This window comes from Pogona vitticeps, chromosome 2 (genome assembly GCF_051106095.1).
Source record: "Pogona vitticeps strain Pit_001003342236 chromosome 2, PviZW2.1, whole genome shotgun sequence".
NCBI classification, from domain to species: domain Eukaryota; kingdom Metazoa; phylum Chordata; class Lepidosauria; order Squamata; family Agamidae; genus Pogona; species Pogona vitticeps.
Window position 1 is genome coordinate 75,329,606 of NC_135784.1, and position 20,715 is coordinate 75,350,320.

The window sequence follows — 20,715 nt, forward strand, 5'->3', positions numbered from 1 at the left end:
TTATTCATAAAACAGTTAAAACAACAATTAAATCGACAATAAAGTATTAATCATGATGGGAAAATATAAACAAAAGACTAAGTAAGAAATAAAAGTCAAGTTTTGACAGGAGGGAAGGCCTGCCTAAAGAGCCAAGTCTTTAATTGGCTCTTAAAAACACCCAGCCAGGGTGCCAGGCAGATCTCTGACGGCAGGCTGTTCCAAAGTCGAGGAGCCACTGCCGAGAAGGCCCGGTTTCTAGTTCTTTCTTTCCGGGCCTCTCTCAGCGTCAGGCCCCTCAGCCACCCTTCCTGCCTAGAATGAGTGATTTGGGTAGATCTAGGTGGGAGGAGGCGTTCTGCTAGATATCGAGGTCCTAAATAAACAGTTTAGGACTTTATATGTCATCATTAACACTTTGAAATCAATGGCACTCTTATATGCACTGCCGTCATTGCAATGAGGGATGTGTGGATTCTTCCAGGATCTCTTTATTGTAATACTGTACAAAGTACTGAACGGGCAATTAAGATGCATTAGGTTCAAAAAAACCGATCCCTCAGTAAACTGAAGTTATGCATTTGAGACTCCACAATTTTGGACTCGCTTTGGGTGCCTGTGTTTCAGATTTGCCCACTGATTTCAAGTGTGTGGCTTAAATATCAAATGCAGTGCCACGTATGCACCATACATTCTGGCTAGGTCTATCTCTTACATTAGCTAGTGCCCTGCCTCCATCAACTTGAAAGATGTTTTCCGTCCTGTGTCTAAAAGTATAGACATTAAAAATCAACACAGCTGTGGCTGCTTATATTAAGGCGGTTGGACAGTTGCTTCTACTGTACTGCTTTATGAATCAAGATTTAGCTTAATCTATACACTGTTTTGTACTGTGCGCGACGGAGAACTCCATCGTTGTCGTTTTCTGGGCTTTCCTGTGACATGCCAAAGAGAGCAACACATTGAAATATCGCTCGTATTCATTAAGTCTAAAAAAAATTCTACATAAAATTCGAGCGTCAACGACGTGTCGGAACCGGCAGGAGCTTCTACTGTTGCCGATGCCTCTTTCTGAGGCGTCTCCCAGCATTACTCTAAGGCGCACCGCGCATTTCCAAGCGATGACCCGGCCAACGGGGCGCGATCCGGCTTTGCCTGGGCGCGGTGGGGCTACGCTTTCGATTTCCTCCTGGAGAAGCCGGCGTGGCTCGACCCAATGCCGAACTGCAGATGCAGAAACAAGAAGCGAGCGAGCTGAACAGCCGGAGGGAGCGGCTGGCTGGGCGGGTGAGAGAAACGAACACACCCGCATCCACACGGCTGCAGCACTCCGGGTCTAGTGAGGAGGAGGAGGAGGAGAGAAGAGCGGGAACCCGAGCCCTCGCTAGAAAGACGCCTGGGAGTCGCGGGAGTCGCTGGGCCCTTGGGCGCACATCTCTGCTCGTGCTTTTCCCCCGCCTGGGGCCACAGAAAGTAAGGGAGTGGGTGAGTAAAAGGTCCTAATCCCGCCGTCTCCCCCCCCCCCGCGCCCAGCCCGCTTCTTTTTTTTTTTTGCCCAGGCAAAGAGAAGAGGGCGCCTCGAAGCGGGCACAGGATCGCCGGCCTCCAGCCTTCTGCTGGGGCAGCGCGTCGCCGCCTCGGCTTTCGGCCGTCTGGGAAAGGGAAGGGAGCCCAGAGAGCCGGCCTTGTTTCCACTCTCCGGGCAGCGCCCAGCCGGAGGAGGCGGGCTCCGGCTTGGAGGGCGAGGAGGGAGGCAGCCCTGTGTGTTTAGTCGTGTCCGACTCTTCGTGACCCCATGGACCAGAGCACGCCAGGCCCTCCTGTTTTCTACTGCCTCCCGGAGTTGTGTCAGGTTCATGTTGGTTGCTTCGCAGACACTGTCCAGCCATCTCATCCTCGGTCGTCCCCTTCTCCTCTTGCCATCACACCTTCCTAACATCAAGGTTTTTTCCAAGGACTCTTTTCTTCTCATGAGATGGCCAAAGTACTGGAGCCTCAGCTTCAGGATCTGTCCTTCAAGTGAGCATTCAGGGTTGATTTCCTTTAGAACTGATAGGTTTGTTCTCCTTGCAGTCCAGGGGATTCTCAAGAGCCTCCTCCAGCACCACAATTCAAAGGCATCAATTCTTCGGCGGTCTGCTTTCTTTATGGTCCAGCTCTCACTTCCATACATCACGACAGAAAAAACCATAGCTTTGACTATTCGGACTTTTGTTGGCAAGGTGATGTCTCTGCTTTTCAAGATACTGTCAAGATTTGTCATCGCTTTCCTCCCAAGAAGAAGGCGCCTTTTAATTTCAGGGCTGCTGTCTCCATCTGCAGTGATCATGGAGCCCAGGAAGATAAAATTTGACACTGCCTCCATATCTTCCCCTTCCCCCCTAAGGGGGGGAAAACTCCGTCTTTGTTTTCTCTGAGGGAGCGGCCGGCCTTCCCGCCCACTCCGTAAGGCGAGGTCATAAGAGACAGGGGCCCACGGTGTGGTAAAATCCTGCTTACCCCAGGATGGGACGGCGAAGTGGCTTTTTAGATATACTTGCGTGATGTAACGAGGTTGGAGCAACTGTGGGCCTTGCCCCAGGGCACCCCATTTCATAGGGTGCTGAAATCAAAAGGCAGAGTTTGCTGACGAGTGGTAGGAAGATAACCAGCAAAACGTCCAAGCCCTATTCACTTTCCTTTCTCTCTCTCCCCCCCCCTTTTTAAGTATAACTTTTTTTTTCTTTTGGAGACACACGACATTCTCCTCCTCCTTCACAACCATACCTTGGATGAAGTGGAGGGGAGACGGTGCCGCTCTTAACCAAGATGCCCAAATGGCTGGTTATGGCGCTGGCAACACACGCATGCTCTCCCTATCTCTGAAATGTAGAGAAGGCACTTTTTTCTTTCTTTTAAAATTACAACTCCCAGAACAGGGATGATGGGGGGGGGGGGACAAGAAACAAAACCCTGTGAGGAAAGTTGGGAAGAACCGGGCGTGTTTAGCCTTGAGAAAAGAAGACTGAGGGAAGATGGGATAGTACTCTTCAAATACTTGACAGGTTATCTATATATGGAGGGGCAGGATCTCTTCTTGGTCATCCCAGAGTGCAGGGCACTTAATAATGGGCTCAAGTTACAGGAAGCCAGATCTCAACTGAATATCAGCAAAAAGTTATTAACTGTTAGAACAGTACAACAATGGAACCTATTACCTCGAGATGTGGGGAGCACTCCATTGCTGAAGGCATTCAAGAGAAAATTAGACAATCATCTGTCAGGTATACAGATTCCTGCACTGAGCAAAGGGTTGGACTCGATAACTCCTTCCAGCTCCATCATTCTATGATCCTCATCTATCTAGTATGGCCAACTCAAAGATCACTGCTGTGGAAGTAGCTTGACAACATGTTTTCTGTACCCTCAGGGAGCCACTTTTGTGGGGAAGCAATGTACGTTTGGTTGCGTTCACATAGTGGTTTCTTTCATACTGACAGCAGGTCCCGGCTCTTTGTTGTCACCAGTTCCTCAATTGGGTGCCCTTCAAGTGGGTGGAGCGCCCATGCCACATTCTTCTGTACTCGCAGGGGTATCTAAAATTCTCCCTTGACCTGTGGTCAAGCTTATCTCTGTCAGAGTCCAGCATAGTTTGAACAGCTATGTGGATTTATAGTTTGAAGAAATGTATTTTCTGCTACATCGTACGTGAAATTCTAAGAATATTGCTGCCTCTCTTACAAATGTAGCAGCAATATTTGGTCTTCATGCACTTCAAGAGTGCCAAATATCCTGACTGAAGAGGGGTGCCGCCTCCTTTACTGTCAGTGTTGCTGTGTGTACACACAAGATCGTTGGATGCATTTATCACATAGTTAATGTAAATGCAGCTTCCTACACAGAAGGAAGGGATCGTACTGCAAGAAATTGGTTGTGGGCGATATCCATAAAACAGTGGGGACAGAGACCTCATACCACAATTACGGAGAGTAAAGAGAGATTGTGGTATTATCTTCCCATCCAATTGCCATATATCTTCTCGGCAAAGATTGTGTAGTTTGTGGTGACAGACAGAATTGGGACAGAGTACTTTCTGCAAACCTGGAGAGCTGCTGCTAATCCCTGCAGACACTAATGAGTGGAATAAATCACTCATTCTAAAAGAGTTTCCTCTTATCATGTGTATGGCATGCTTAAAGCAGCTGGAAAGTGGCTGAAGGTATATGCATTTAGCAGTTTCCAGAGAAATATTAGTCTGTCTCAGTTTGTTGGCAAAATAAAGGAGGCGGGGATGAGAACTTGTGTTTTTTTCCCTTTGTTCTGTTTGAAGAAGTAGATTTTGATCCCTGAAGGCTCCCACTTCAGTCTTTTAAAGTGCCACAATATTTTATCCTTCAGATTCCTCCCCCTCATGTTTTGACAGTATATTGAAGATGTATATATGAGAGTAGAGAGCTGGTGTTAAAAGGGGCAAACATGTTCGGAGCTATGCTTCTGTCCTATGTATTTTTTAATCCTACTTCTAATTATTAATGTCACATATTTTTGTTATCAGTCATATTAGTGAGTAGGATTGAGAATCTGCTTTTGATGGATGCTCTCTGCATTTTTTACAGTTTTCATTGTTCTTTCACCTAGGCCTCAACATGTGTGCTGCTTCTGAGTCTCCCTCCAGACCAATAGAGACGTTTGTCTTTCTGGACCTAGAGGCAACTGGTTTACCACCCTCGCGACCTAAAATCACAGAACTGTGCCTCTTTGCTGTGGCTAGACATGCTTTCGAGAATCCTCAGTACGACAACCTTGATTCTAAACGAATGCCTCTCTTCCCTCGTTTAGTAGATAAGCTATGTTTCTGCATTAATCCAGGTAAGCCCTTCACCCCAGCAGCAAGTTCCATTACAGGACTGAGTAATGAAGAGCTTGCCTGGAACAAAAAGCAAAGCTTCAACATACATGTTTTGCACATGATTACAGCCTTTTTCAATCGGCAGTCCCCGCCAATCTGTTTGGTAGCACACAATGGCTGTGGTTATGACTTCCCTTTGCTGAAAGTTGAACTCTCTGCCCTGGGTATCTCAGGCCTTGATGACATCTATTGTGCGGACACTCTGAAAGCTATGAAGGCTCTGGACAGCAAGAACAACCAACTTCACCAGCTTCTGTACCAAGCTAGCCCATTGCGCAGCAAGAAAAAATATAGCCTTCGTGATTTATATTATAGGTTCTACAACGTCTATCCTCTGAACAGTCACAGCGCAGAAGGAGATGTCATGACACTCATAAGTGTCTTTCAGCAATGTGCCACAGATCTTATATGTTGGATGGATTCAAACGCAAGGCCTTTTAATACTATTAGAGCCATGTATGAAGAAAACGAGAAGTACACTTCCTTTCCCCAAATACTTCCCAGTTCCTTACAGATGCAGCCGCAGCAAAGAGGAGTAACAATCAGTTCATTCAATTCTGGTGATACTAAACTAGTGGATAGTAAATTTATCCCACTCCACAACAAAATTACTGACCTTCCTGATGAAATTAAGAATGTGTTGCTTTTGTTTCTTGGGTTAATAATAGTTACGTGGATTGCACTCAAAACTCCTGTGTGATCTAGGAAGATACAGTTGCACAGGAAGTTAAAAGCTGCAAAATCATATTTTTTTCAGCGTTCATTCTTATATAATTGACTCACAGTTCTGTTGTATGTATGTATTTGAATTTAACTCATGATTCTGACAGGTTTTTTTCTTTAACTGGCATTGTAAAGGTAGTGGATTTTGCCTAATTTTTGTTAACTAATCAATACAAATATCAAAAAGCAGAATGTAAAAATAGAAAAATGAAAATCTGTAGAAAATGTAAGGTCTGGAATACGCTGGCATTTGTACGAAGCAGGCAGCACAACACCAGGACTAGTAAAGCAAAGGATAGGTTATTACAGTGAACAGGCCAGTAAAAAGTTTAAAAGCACAGGTGCTTATTGTAAGTCCCCTTAGCTTGCCCTTTGACTTCATAAAGTGAGTTGAAAAATGTAAGCAGTCAGCTCAATCTGTATCAAAAACTAAATAGCAAATCTGTGATTTCAAAACTACACCAGCCTCAAAATGTTTTGCATCAAGCAGGAATAGCTTACAATATGCTAGACCAGGGAAAAACCCTTTTCTGTACCAACTAGTGTTGAAAATTACAGTTTAGCTCAGAGGAACCATGAAAGCCTGGCAGGGATGGCTGATGATGTTGTAGTTCCTGCTAATCACCAAGTCCCCAGGTTTTGGCTCTTGCAGAGCTGACTCCACTACACCAGTGCAGTTCACCAGGAGAAACAGAAGCAACCACACACTGTTTTGTTGCAGAATCTTTGCAGTGCTGCACCTGCAATGGAGGCATTCTGTGACATTGGTGCCAGAAATGTTACCAATGTCTCCAAGTTTGATCTATTTGCCATGTACATTTTAAAATTAATTAAAATTACATAATTAATTACAAAATTTACATAATTAAAAATACTGCCTAAATCTTGTTATCAGACTAATTTTTTCCTTCCTCAACAGTGTAATGTATTGGAACAAACAAACAAAAAGTGCCATGCTGATTTTGTTTTGTTTTGTGAACGACAATGCTAGGAAGCAAAATTGATGTACTCTGGTTCTCAGTACAGTGGTGCCTCGCACAACGAGTGCCTCACACAACGATGAATTCACACAACGATGCCTTTTTGTGTTAAATTTGCTGCCTCACACAGCGATGTTTCCTATGGGGGATTTTCACACAACGATCTCCCTTTTTGCTCCTGTAAAAGTGTCTTACAATGTTTGGACGCTGTTTTAAATGATTGCAATGGTTAGTCCACCTCCTGAAACCTATGCAGACTGATTTTGGTGTTGTTCTGACACTTCGTTAATTTATGATGATTTTTTGAATTTTCTCCATTGGAAACCATTGGATGGTCTGTCTAATGGTTTCCAATGGAAAAAACAAAAAATCATCATAAATTAACGAAGTGTCAGAACAACACCAAAATCAGTTTGCATAGGTTTCAGGAGGTGGACTAACCATTGCAATCATTTAAAACAGCGTCCAAACATTGTAAGACACTTTTACAGAAGCGAAAAAGGACTTCGCAAAGGCATTGAAATGTATTGAGTCGGCTTCAATACATTCCAATATAGGAAACATTGTTTCACTCAACGATGTTTCCTATGGGGATTTTCACTGAACGATGGCAATCCATTCCAATTGGAACGGATTAACCGGTTTTCAATGCATTCCTATGAGAAATGGTGTTTCACAGAACGATGTTTCACACAACGTTGATTTTTTTGGAACCAATTAACATCGTTGTGTGAGGCACCACTGTATTCATGAGGACATTGGAATTCCCACTGGGGTCAAGAAATGCAAAGGTAAATACAAAGGTAACTCTAACCATAACCCTACTGTGAACCCTCAATATACTGAAATCCTTATGGGCTTGGAAAATGCTTCAGAACACATTCAGTGGAAGTCATCTTGGGAGATGGGGTTAACTAAGCATGCTCTCCTGGATGCAGACCTTAACATGATGGGGCTGGACAGGTTGAGTGTGTCAGGAAAGTCGAGAGCAATATATGTACCCAGCCGTGAAAGCCTTCGAGAATACAATATATGTACAGTACTGTATTTTTCTGTTTATAAGACAACCTAAAGTATAAGACAACACCCCCCTTTTCTAACCCCAAATTAGAAAAAGCAAGGATCAAAGGGCTCCCTTTTTGCTAACCACCCTGCCTTGGCAAAACATTTTCTCAATTATTTAAGGAAAAAAGTGTTGTTTTATACACGGAAAAATATGGTATACCCTTAGGAGGCTAGGCTCTTGTAGCAGTTTGGGTTACACTCAAATGAGGAGGAGTGACAATTGGTGGAAGAAGCATTGATTGATTAAGGTATGCAGATAGTCCTATATTACTGAAAGAAAGCAGCGAAGCGACTCCTGATGAATGTTAAAAAAGAAAGGGCAAAGGTGGCCATCTGGTGATTCCATGTCTGTTCAATTGCTTTAGGCATGTATTTTTTAAATACTGTATATAACCATATATGGCCAATTGATACTGATCAGACTTCATTGAAAGGTTATCAAGGTAGCTATTATTCAAATCTATGTTTTTATTACAGATAGTGAAGAAGAAGAAATTGAAAGCTTAAGCTTTGGTGTGTGTAATTAATTTGAAAAATTAATTACACACCAAACAGGATGGGCTGATAATTACAGAAATTAAAAGCAGGAAATATAGCAGAATCAAACATCATTGGAAGATTTTGTATGGAAACTCGAAAGGAAGCAAGGATAGTGGCACACAGAATTCTGTAAAGGCAGCAAACTTCATGTTTGAAGGAATTGTACAAGCAACTATACACATGGAGTCATCTGATGGCCAGTACACAGATCAGATAGACTATATAAATGAAAGCAGAAGATGGAGAAGCTGTATTCTTTCTACCAAAACAGGACAAGGAACAAAATATGAATGTTAGAAACAATGAATAGTTAATATTAAAAATGGAGTAAAACTTAAAAAGCACAATAAAACAATACTAGTGCCAAAATATACAGTGGTGCCTCACATAATGAGCGCTCCGTTTAACGACAAATCCACATAGCGATGAAGAATTTGCGATCGCTTTTGCGATCGCATAACAATGTTTCCTATGGGGGAGAAATCGCTTTGCGATGATCGGTAAGCTGTTTCGCTTACCAATTTTCGCATAGTGATGATTTTTCCCCAGCTGATCGGCGGCTCCAAAATGGCCGCCCCGTAAAACAGGGACAGATTCCTCACTTACCCGGCAGCTAAAATGGCCACTGTATGGAGGATTTTCGCTTAAAAGGTAAGTTTTAAGCCCATAGGAACGCATTGAAGGGGTTTCAATGCATTCCTATGGGCTTTTTAATTTTGCATAGCGATGAATCCGCATAGCGACAATTTTTGCTGCACGGATTATCGTCGCTATGCGGGGCACCACTGTAATTTTAGATTCTTGAAGAATTCTTGAAAAATTGTAAAATCACATAAAGAACTGATTTGCATTGTAATGTTATGCTTGTCAGATAGCTAAATGGTTTAGGTATCTGGCTGCGGAGCTAGAAGCTGGTAGTTTGATTCCCCACTGTGCCTACAGAGAAGCATCCTTTGTAGCCATAGGCAAGCTGCATAGTCCCAGGGCGCCCCCAAATAAGGGAATGGTAAACCACTTCTGAGTATTCTCTACATAGAAAACCTTGGAAAGGGTTGCCATGAGTTGGAATCAACTTGATGGCGTGCAGTTATTGTTATTAGTCATATATGCTTGTGGTACACTGCTTGTGCTATGTTATACTTTGCTTTTAGAGCCACCTCGTTTCTTTTGAGTACATGACTTTCAGAGTAAAACACTTTCTGATGATCTAATTCAGCCATTCTCAACCTTTTTTTGGCCCAGGTCATAAATACAATATGAAAGAATTATGGGCCAAATCAGAATTTTTATAAGTTGCATAATGATCCTTATAAGATGATGTTTGAAGAATTGTTTCCAGTCTGTGGCTTGCTTCAGACCTGTCAGGGGCCCCCAGGGGGGCTGTGTGGCCTCCACTGAGAATGGCTGAAATTGATAACATTCTATTCCAGTCTGTTTCAGTTCGTGCATCCCATTTCTTTCTTTACGGTTTATTTGCAGTTTATTTATTTACAATTATGAACTTCCTTTGTTTCATTCTTCTGACATTTAAAGTCCCAGCTGTCGTAGTTTACGGTAAGCCAGCAATTTGTTTCCCTTATGTACACTGAAACATCTATGACAACACTTTTTTCTAAAATGAGTTCTGGATTATTGGTGGCTCCTCATTGTTCACATATCACAGAACGACAGCCATTTTAAGTGAAGTTGTCCTGAAATGGCCCTGGCCCTTGGTGGGATATGCCAGTGTCTCTGCCAGATTCTGTCAGGTCAGCCCTGGACTGTATAACTCTGGACTGTGCAACTGGAGCTAGCTTTCCAGTGTTTCACAATATCCATGTGAGCTGCTGCCAGTAATAGAATCAAAACCTTATGGTAGATACAGTAATGGCTTTTAGAATCTATACAGGCAGACAACAATGCAAGGAAAGAGTTGCCCAAGATGCACTAATGGGTAACATCTGATTTGTTATATGCCCAGTGGTGTAGTGGGTGGGTTGCCAGCATACAGGGCAAGGCAGGTATTGGGGGGCACGAGTCAAGTGCCAGCTTTGTGATGGAATGCGTTGGTGGGGTGGGGCACAGCAGTAGGGTGGGAGAACCCCCCACTACACCAGTCTGTGTGTCATAAAGTCAGAACCGACTTATACTGACCTTAATAGGGCCTTCAGAGTAAGTGAGATATTACCAGCTCCACACGACCAGTGAGTTTCCATGACTGAGCAGGGATTTAAATCTAGCCCTCCTGAGTCCTAGTCAGCCACTCTACTACACCACACTGGGTATCCTTCGTATCTTATGCTTACCAAACATTTTCAATAGAATTCCTGAACAAAGATTTGCCTCCCACCACATAGGAATAAGTAAGCAGAAAGCATTTGTCCTTCTAAACCCGCATTTCTACAAGGCACTTTCTCACTTGAGAAAACAAGGCCTACCAAGAGCCACAAAGTACAATGCAAATATCCTAGTTTTCTAATTTTACCTGTTTCCGAATCATGACAAGTTTTGTTGTTATTTAGTCGTTAAGTCGTGTCCGACTCTTCGTGACCCCATGGACCAGAGCACGCCAGGCCCTCCTGTCTTCCACTGCCTCCTGGAGTTGGGTCAAAGTCATGTTGGCAGCTTTGATGACACTGTCCAACCGTCTCGTCCTCTGCCGTCCCCTTCTCCTCTTGCCTTCACATTTTCCCCAAATCAGGGTCTATTCCAGGGAGTCTTCTCTTCTCATGGATCTGTCCTTCCAGTGAGCACTCAGGGTTGATTTCTTTCAGAATTGATAGGTTTGTTCTCCTTGCAGTCCAGGGGACTCTCAAGAGTCTCCTCCAGCACCACAAGTTTGCCAAGCTTTTAAAAAAATCCTATCCCTCACTTGAAGTTTTTGCAACATCGCCTTCAGTAGGTTTGACTGGGAGGGATCCTTCTGGTCTGGGGTGACTGCCAATCGTCCCTTCACTGCCTCTGAATTGAGTCTCATGGCACAATTGTTAAACTACGGTACAGCAGTGAAGATTCTGCTCATGACCTGGTTTTATTCCCGGGCTCAGGTAGCTGCTCAGGGTTGACTCAACCTTCCATCCTTCTGAGGTTGGTAAACTGAGTACCCAGCTTACTGGGAGACCAATGTATAGCCTGCATAATGAAAATTGCAAACCACCCAGAACGAGCTATAAGGGGTGATATATATTGCTTTTGTTTTGCTTTAAAGTCTTTTGAAGTCTTGTTGAAGGCAATACAATAATGTTTGTTCATTTGCTGTTTAAGCTGTTCAACTATAAGTAATTGAAACATTTTATTCTTTCTCTTACAAATCTCTCAGTTATTGAGACTGTAAGTGCCAGTTAAAGAGAAAATGGATGGACTAATCTGAGGAATTTGGAGCTATTCTGTTTTGTGAATCCTTTCACTTCTGCTGCATAGCTAGAAGAATTTAAACATTCAAAACTCTGCAACACATTTCTCACACCTGCAGCCACTCCAAATTGTCACTGGCTGTAGTGGAAACACATCATTGGTCTCAGTAGATTTCTGGCCATTGTCCTTGGTAATTCTGTGCTGGATCAAACAATAGAAACAATGGTTCCAGCCAGAGTGTTTCTGTTGTCCACAACGAAGAGACAATTGTATAGCTAGCCAATCTTTTTTCCATAACACATTTTTCCAAAAGTCAGAAGAAAACAAGAGAAAATGTACAGAAAATGACTACTCACGATTCCGCTGCCGGTGCCGCCTCTTTACTGGCATGCCAGTGATGAGAAAATAAAATTGTACATCACAAAACCACCACTCATAACATTCACCCACCAGCTGTTTCTCCATTGCAAAACATCTGCAGGAGAACATAACTGGCAATGGAGTGAAGATTTTCCATGGCATTTCTTCCTGTCTTTTTCTTCTATTGAGTTCGAGATCCAAGTTTGTGAAGTAAATACAGTTCATCCTTGGATCTTCATCTAGAATAGTAGTTGAGGAGAAGAAATGTGTAGGGGAAAAGCAGGTGGCAGGAAAAAGGTTAGACGTCCCATCACCCCACCACCACCTCTGCACTGATGTAATGTTTTCAGCAGGTCTACCCGTATCTGCCTCTGCAAATTGCTGTTGTTTACTCAAGTGTGAAGAAAGGAAAGGGGAAACCACAGAATCTAATCTTTCCAGCCATATAGAAAGATGCACTCTTCTCCTTCAAAATATTTGGAAATCTGTATTTTTCACAATGAAGAGAAGCATATCTTCCTCCAGCTGTTGGTGGTGCAATGTTAGAGAACATGGCTGTCCTATCTTTTCACAAGAGAAGTCATTGAATCATCAGTGATAACTATGCAGTCGGTCCAGATTCGGTGTCTTCAAAACCCCAAGAAGGTGAGCAGCTCACAGCACAGTGCTCTCTGGATGTCACCTTATTAAAAATTATGAAGGTATCTTTCCAGAGGAAAAGAAACAGCAGCTCTTTTGGTTTCTTTGAAGTTCTTGTGATAATTTTTAGTTTTCTGGCATTTCAGCAATCACACTAAAATGTCCACAGCTCATTTGCAGACAATGTTGTCAGGTAATTTTTTCCCCACTTTGATAAATTATTTCATGAAAATAATCTGTAACTGGTAGTATTTTCAATGACACATGATAAACTGGGCAGCTGGAATGGACAGAATACCAGATATTTGGGGGCATAAAAATTATAAGGAACTTTCTCCAGGGGACAACCTCAGTAAAATCTGTTTATTTATACATGTGGCTTTTCAGGCCTTCTGGAATTAATGTTTTAACAGCTTGAATTTTTTCTCCTTAAACGTCTGGAAAATATTTACAGATTATTTACATGCCACATAAACTTAAACGACTCTCTTTAAAGACTTGCTTACTAAATGTAAGTCAAACCAACACACTAAAGTAGATCTCTACATGTAGGTGATAGACAATTTATGGGAAATCCCATGGTGGTGGTGTGCAGAATTACCTCCTACCTCTTACAGAAATAGCTCCATTATCACAGTGACAGTACTGGATTCTGCCCAATATCACCAGAATTTTGGGGCTCATTTTACTTGTAAAACACTTCAATATCAATCTCTCCATTATTATGGCTCCATCATTAAGACATTCCAAATCCCAGTTGTCTCATTAGAAAATAAGTAGCATGGAAGGACATAGCCATGAGAATACTTGAGCTTTGCATGACATAAACTATGCACCAGATCTCCAGAGTTTTAATAGTGTATCTTGAATAGATTTAAAAATATGTAGCAATGCATGAACCAGATGCCATTCAGTATTTAGAAAGATACAGCTGTTCTCAGCACATGAAGAAACTAATGCCTTCCAGTTTTATTAAGTGTGCTGAAAACTTAGTTCATGGAAAGTGTTTTAAAACTTTAAAGCTGGTGGTTTTAGTGACAAGTAAGACCACATTTACAATGTATGGAGGAAGGGCCATTAATGCCTAATACTAGCAGGTATTGATCTTAAGACTCTGTCACCACCAACTGCATGTCCAAAGCTCTAATCTAGAAAAGCCTTAGAGTCCCACTGCAATTTATGGAATCAACTTTCTTTTGGCCAGGACTAATGTCTGTTATGTACAATAACATAAACATTGTTTTAATTTTGATATAATTCAACTGATCACATAAAATGAGTGTGCATTTTAATGTTTTATTACAAAGAGCTGCAAACATACCAGTACTTTTGGATAAATCTTTTTTAACTATGAGCAACAGTATACAAAGCAGAATTATCAAAAAAACAAAGCCAACACAGTCAACTGAAATTGCATGGTACGTGGAAATGAGAACACTGATTCTATTACTAATGCAGTTAGAAAAGTCTGTAAAAGGCACTTCCAATGTTCACAATACAAAAATAAAAACGGAACATCTACAATTTAAATCCAAAATTAGATTTCTTTTGTTTTTCAATAAAGTAGCCATTATATCTTGTCATGAGGGATGTGACTGTTTTTGGACAAACATATAAAAACTGAACTGTATCAGTAATTTCTCCATTTCTGAAGTGACCATAGGGCAAACCATGGAATTGGTTTAGGAGATAACTGACATTCTGAATTGCTATATATAGCAGACACATGAAGAATTTGTAACTAGTCACCATCCTTCCTGCTTATACTTGCATATAAACACCATTGCTCTAAACACATCTCATATGTAACAGTAGGACTGCCAAGAGGAAAAAAAATCTTCTATAAAAAAGCAAATCCTATCAGAGAAGTTCTATCATTAGGCCTGTATTAATATTTATTCTCCCTAAGTATCATATCCATATGAATTATGATTTCATAGGCCATGAGGTACATTACTTGTAAGAGGTGCCAGTCTTCAATTCCTCTACATAGAACTGGAAATGAAGGGCAAAGTCAAGGTAAGTAAGAAGGCCACAAGAGATACCACCCAACTGGATCATTACAGGGGCACAGTGATTTCAGTGTAATTCTGCAAACTATGCGGTGCAGTAATTTTGTGTAGGGGTATAGCTAAGGTTTCAGGTACAATGGTACAATTTAAACCTTGCTGAAATAAGTTCCACTGATGCTTTTCATGAAGTTTTTTTTTCTGGGAATCATTTGGTAGTTCAGTTCTATTTGATGCCAAGAAAGCAAAGCATAGGTTAGTATACCATGATGCCTATGTCAACAAGAAATACCATATCTGATTCCATCATGGATCTTCTCTCCACATTTATCATTTCAAATATGATGGAAATATATGCTACCTTAAATTTTAGAAATTTTTCACTTTATATTAAATACCCTAGATGTACAGATAAGGTACTGCAGCTTTATAAGAAAAAAAAGATGCCCACACAACAAAATTTACAGTACAGTCCTATACGTGTGTACTCAGAAATAAATCTCAGTAGGGCTTATTCTCAGGTAAGTGTGGATTGTGGCCTTAGTCATTTTACAAGTAACATCCCAAGTACAAAAATGCAATATACATTCTAGAGACTTGAAAGGATTCACAAAAGTCTCAGTAACAGCATTTAAAAAAAAGTTATTCCTGTAGAAAAAATGCCAAGACTACCATCTCTCACAACTATATAGAAGCAATGTGCTATGAAAATGTTTGGCTTTTAAAATAGGGATATACTAGGACAATATGCCTCCTTTTCATCATCGTCTTCCACAAGAAAGAAGTCTGCCACAGTGGAGGATAAGTTGTGTTATGTTCCTGGTATGCGTCCTTTTACAGCTCTGTAACTCTTAAATTTTCTGACTAGACTCCCATGAAACACAAAACAATTTGTGACAGATACAATGAGGAAAATCTGTTATTCTATAGCCCAGTCTCTATCTCAGTTCATACCAACTGCATTCCTGATTTCATGTAGGCTTTTTTAAAGCACAGTTTCTGTTTTGCATACTCTTCTTGTGTGTTAACTGTGCATGCTAAACAGAATCTAAAACTGTACATCTATGTATACAAGAAAAACACGGGATGACAAAAGGCTTCCTCAAACAATTATATACCCTAAATTACATATTTTAAGTGCAGAAACATGGTTCAGATTTTTGTAAGACATCATTATGACAAATAAAAGAGAGCAAACACAACTGAGCACAGACTTCCATGTCTATAATGTCAAGTATGGAATTCAGACTCCTGTTAATCTATTTAAGGTGCCATGGTACATAGACCACAATGAACTCAGTGTGTCTTATTTCTGAGTAAACACATAAATCAACAAAAGCAATTTTATACCACATGGGACAGGCTGTTGATTACATCCAGCCCAACTCCCCAAATTACCAGCAAATCGTGCTCAAAATTCAAGTGGCTTTTTAAAAGGTGATATCCCAATTTGCCACCAAATATTAGTGGCAACCCTAAAAAACAAACCCCCAAACCTTTAAGATAACAACACCTTTTTGTAGTTTTTCTGATAAATTTCAGCAACACGGATTTACTGCCAAACTTCAGTGGTACAACTGCATGACCTGGCAGAGTAAAAATACCTAGGAGGCTACATGTCATTTACCTTTATATACAGTATAATGGTATCACACAGATTACACGAAGAAAATTTCATTTACCTGCCATATGATACAACATAGTAACAGTGCTATACAAAGTACAGTATACATGGATCCAAGTACAGATTTTTAAAGAACTTGAAAACCATTTAAAACCAGATGAAAAGCGTGCTTTGGAAGTATTTAAACTCATAGATAGCAAAACATTTTTTTCAAACTAAATGTTTAAGTTTGCTTTGCAAATTCCAGTTTCATACATTCATAATACAATTTTGTTGGCATTCCCATTCTGAAGTACTGCAAGCACCACGGTAACCAAAGCTACAGTTTTACAGACACATCAGAATTTGCTTATTTTCATGAGAACAATTCTATTCTTTCCATTAGTCAAGGTTCCCACTTACAGTTAATATAATAACATATTATTGATTAATGGGTAGGTGTTATTTTAAGTCTGATATGATTATTGTTCAGAGATTCTTCCCATGCACAACTGTTGAGACAGCACATTTAATGTTTCTATATTTTCTATGAAGGTCATTGCATGTATCAAGTATAATTTTAATATTACAGGACAGAGCTCCAATTAATGTTCATGGTTACTTGCTGAAGAATTCAAGGGAATGGGCAGAAACAGCCTGCAATATTATCTTGTAGATGAAGAAAAAGACAACTATTTTGAAACAGCACCCAATGCAAGAGATACAATCCCTTCATCTAACAAGAAAATTGAGGTGGTCCAGAAACAAACCAAGGCCTCTGAAGAAACTAGAGGGTGGTTTACCCTAAAGGTTGCAGAACAAAAAAAAGGTCACCATACACATGCACCCAAATAGCTCAATGACAACAGGACATATTCCTTGTGGAATGCTGAGTGTTTGCTGGAATACAACAAATGGAAAACCAAAATATGGGCAGGACTAAAATGCTTATAATAGCCCCAAGGAGGATATCGTTCACTGGCTAGCTAGCACTAGACAGAACTCTCATATCACAACATGAAAATAATATAAAAATACTTATTTACACTTTATCTTCTACTGGAAATACCTAAGTCACTTTCACATTCTGTTGCACTAATTAAGATTACTCGTTCAACAGTACCTATGCAGTGGTAGCATGGATACTCTCTCTCTCTCTCTCTCGGATACTATGAAATACTGAAAAAATGAGCAAGGTTGAAATTAAAATGGAGAAACTACAGGTGAACTGAATGCTTATATGACTGCAGCACAATGGATAAATACTGAAATGTAATTCAACAACTTGCAGTACTTCTTGCTAAAGACTGAACAACATTCAACCTAAGAGTATTTCCCTCATTTATGAATATAATAAATCTCATGTCAAAATAGTAAACTGGAAGCAGAATCTCCAATTTTAGATTTTTTTTTTTTGAAATGTATTCTTCCCATTTTCTAAAGAGTAACAATTCCTGGCAAATTTATGGCAGAAGATGCTTGTTACTACTTGCCTCATCATAACAATTCTAATAACCATCAAAAATTTGTACAACTTATCCATGATCCCTGTGGTAAAGCAGTTTCTTCAGCCTTTGCTATTTTATTTTATTTTCCAATTTTCAACTAGCTTAATTCCCTGAAGTAAAGAAAAACAAATCCACATCAAGGATGCTTTTCCCACCCCTTGTAGTAATGAAGGCATGGGCAGAACCCGTTGTGTCTGGGTTTTCAAACCTTTCCAGCAAAAGACAAGAGCGGTATTTAAAGAAAGTAATGTGATAAGACTCTGTTACAAAGAGACACGCAAGTCAGTCCATTTAATAAGAATGCTTCGTAGGATCCATATATGCAGGATTATAAGGTGGCTGAGTTGTGGGAGCTCCAGCACCAGCTGTAAAACAAGATAACACTTTAAACATACACTTTTTTCCAGGCTTATTTCATAATATTCTGGCCTATTTCAATGTGGCACCACCTGCCATGCTCTTGGAAGAATCACTAGCCTGGGCAAGAGGATCCTATTCTATATGTATTTAAAGCCAACAGTCTCCTAAGCACTAGCCAAAGGCAACGTGACTTGTGTACAGCATTATTTCAACACACAGTACCAGGGTGACACAGGGGCACACAGAGACTAGAGGCTAACAGATCATATATATTAACAATAATAATGCTACACTTATTTCTTGGATTGCACGGCTCCAAGGAGCATGGTTTTGGTTATATGTGGGTTTTTTCCTCCCATCTCCTGGCATGGCAGCTCCACGTGGCAGCCAGCAACCCCCTCTTGCACTGGAAAGGGGCAGGGCGGGGTGATTCAAAGCAAAGTGAGGAGAAGGAAGAAGAAAAGAAATCAGTTCAAAATTGACACATGCACACAGAGTGCCCCATTTCCACTGCTTGTGCATGCTTCGTGTGTGTGTTTTGTTAGATGCACTGCAACAGATGGAAGATGCACTTGTTCCCACTTGGTGCTGCCACTGGAGTTGGACGTGAGCACAAAGACCTGTTTCTGGCAGAGGAGTGTATACACGCGCGTGTGTGTGGGGGGGGAATTGTGGTTGATGGATGTTATACATGGATTCTGAACTACATAGGAGTCTGACATTCCTAACCCCAGTATTTCTGAAGAGAGAAATGTATACTTATCATGACCACAGAAGACCTTTCCACTTACATTAATTACATAGACAGGCACTAATTGCACAATCTATTTCGTTTTTCTCTGAGCATATTTGCAAGAGGAAGACTGCTGTGAGTGCCAAGAGAGCTTCTATAAGAAGGGGGGCTTGCATAACGGCAATCGAACAATTTCTAAGCAACACAAAGAAAGAAAATCAATGGTTTCAGATGCTCTCTTCTAGAAGAGCCCAGTGTCTTACCTGCCATTGTTTCATGATAGGCTGGTGGCCCTGAGGGTTGTGCAACGTAAGGTGGAGGATACTGTGTTGGGTATGGGGCTGCGGGTATTCCAGGCTGGGGCTGCACTGGCAGAGGATTATATCCTTGATATCCTCCCACAGGATAAGCTGCAGGGACACCTGGCTGCTGAGGATATGGCACCTGCACAACCGTAGTGGATGAAGTTGTGGTCACAACAGCTGCAAAAAACCACAAAAACAGAGTCAGGGAGGAAAGCAAAAAAGGAAGAAACATTATCATGTAATCCATGGAAAAGTATCTTGCCATTGGATATATTTTTTTCTCTTTTAGGTTTGATGACATTTATCTTTCCAGGGGAACACTGCAAAAAGGTAAACTATAGGTGGTACTTACGCCGTGGTGACCTCCGGCATGCATTATATAAGCAGCAACATGAACAGGTGAAGCAGACGACAATGGTCACGATAAATAAGATGAAAATGGAAACTCCAACTGCTATAATAGTCCCACTAAAGGAGAAAAGATTTATTTGAGAATTAAGTTCTAATATTTTCAAAAGACAACACCCTTTTACTATTCAGCAGGCAAAATCCTGTTGGCATAACTTTGCCCGAATGCAACCTGGATCAGGAGCTGGAAATAATTAATGCAAGCTCATGGAAAGTTTCCTATCTTCCTCTTTCAGGTTCCGAGGCTCCCTAGGGCTCCATTTTGCCTTCAGAAAACATTTGGGAGCCTCGGAATGCTGTGTGGGGAGTCTTTGTTATGTTGGGTACTGGACTGAATTTTAGTGAATTTTAGAAGAAAACAATTTTGTGCTTTATATATTACAACAAAACTGTTGACTACGTAGATCATTAAAAGCTATGGCTAGTTCAAAAAGAAACAGGCACGTCGCAACACTAGATTGTCCTCCTGTGTGACTTACACTCTGGACAAAATGCTACTGTTATGACAGAATATGCAAAACCAGAATGCTTTCCCATAAGCAAAAGTGTCAGACAAGAGTGTATTATATCTGATGGAGGAGTGAAAATAGGTGAAAGAAATATCAGTCATCTATATACAGTACTGTATAGGCTAAAGGCAGCAGTGACTTGAAAGGACTCCTGATGACAATGAAAGAAGAAAATACAAACGAAGCACCATAGTTGACCATTAAGACAACAAAAATCATGTCCATAAAAGACATATGCAACTTTAATGTTGACAATGAAGAAATTAAAATTTTAAAAGATTTTTAATATCTTGGTTAAATTATCAAATCCAAATGAAGACTGCAGCCAAGAAATTAGAAAATGGAGATGCTGCGGGGCAGCTATGTGAAGAAACTAGAAAATATTCTCAGGTGCAAGGATATGTCACTGAACATCCTCTATGCTAATGTATTCAGATTACTATATATATAGATATGAAGGATGTACAGTGGAGAAAGCTAATAGGAAAAATGATTTATTTGAAATATAGTGTTGATGGAGAGCTTAACAGATACCATATACTACCAGATAAGTTCTAGAATGAAATAAACTCTCCCTAGTTAATGTACTTTGGGTACATCATGAGAAAACAGTACTCACTTGAAAAGGCAATAAAGTCGAAGGGACTAGAAAAATAAGAAGACCAAATAAGAGGTGCAGTGACTCAGTAAATTCCTTTACTGAGTCACTGCACCTCTTATTTAGTCTTCCTATTTACACAGCTTGAATTTGCAACAGCTGAGAAGAACTGTAG

At 40.7% G+C, this 20,715-nt stretch overlaps 2 protein-coding genes across 6 annotated transcripts in view; one reads left to right on the top strand and one right to left on the bottom strand.

The window, feature by feature from the left end:
* Nucleotides 1-1,198: 1,198 nt before the first annotated feature.
* LOC110080645 (three prime repair exonuclease 2) lies at nucleotides 1,199-6,473 on the top strand. 4 transcript variants are annotated; one of them, XM_020796707.3, is made up of 2 exons: nucleotides 1,199-1,464; nucleotides 4,575-6,473. In XM_020796707.3, exons 1-2 carry the CDS (start codon nucleotides 1,210-1,212, stop codon nucleotides 5,565-5,567), a joined length of 1,248 nt encoding a protein of 415 aa, XP_020652366.3. In that variant the 5' UTR covers nucleotides 1,199-1,209; the 3' UTR covers nucleotides 5,568-6,473. The 4 variants fall into 4 exon arrangements, with proteins under 4 accessions (XP_020652366.3, XP_020652368.3, XP_020652367.3 ...); XM_020796709.3 differs by having other exon boundaries at nucleotides 1,199-1,452; XM_020796708.3 differs by having other exon boundaries at nucleotides 1,307-1,464; nucleotides 4,597-6,473.
* Nucleotides 6,474-13,789: 7,316 nt separating this feature from the next.
* The window catches only part of SHISA5 (shisa family member 5), a 57,444-nt gene continuing 50,518 nt past the window's right edge, over nucleotides 13,790-20,715 (bottom strand). For both annotated transcript variants that reach the window (XM_020796666.3, XM_072989751.2), the window contains 3 exons: nucleotides 19,378-19,493; nucleotides 18,984-19,202; nucleotides 13,790-17,992 (listed from right to left, as the gene is read on the bottom strand). In XM_020796666.3, the coding sequence (XP_020652325.3) occupies nucleotides 17,919-17,992; nucleotides 18,984-19,202; nucleotides 19,378-19,493 (409 nt within the window). In that variant the 3' untranslated portion in view covers nucleotides 13,790-17,918. The remainder of the gene's footprint in view (nucleotides 17,993-18,983; nucleotides 19,203-19,377; nucleotides 19,494-20,715) is intronic.

Bases quoted from the DNA above. Each gene is read 5' to 3' on its own strand.
- LOC110080645 (XM_020796707.3), top strand. From the start codon at position 1,210: ATGCAGAAACAAGAAGCGAGCGAGCTGAACAGCCGGAGGGAGCGGCTG. The intron at 1,465-4,574 runs GTGAGTAAAAGG...CATTTTTTACAG, and splicing joins CACAGAAAGTAAGGGAGTGG to TTTTCATTGTTCTTTCACCT.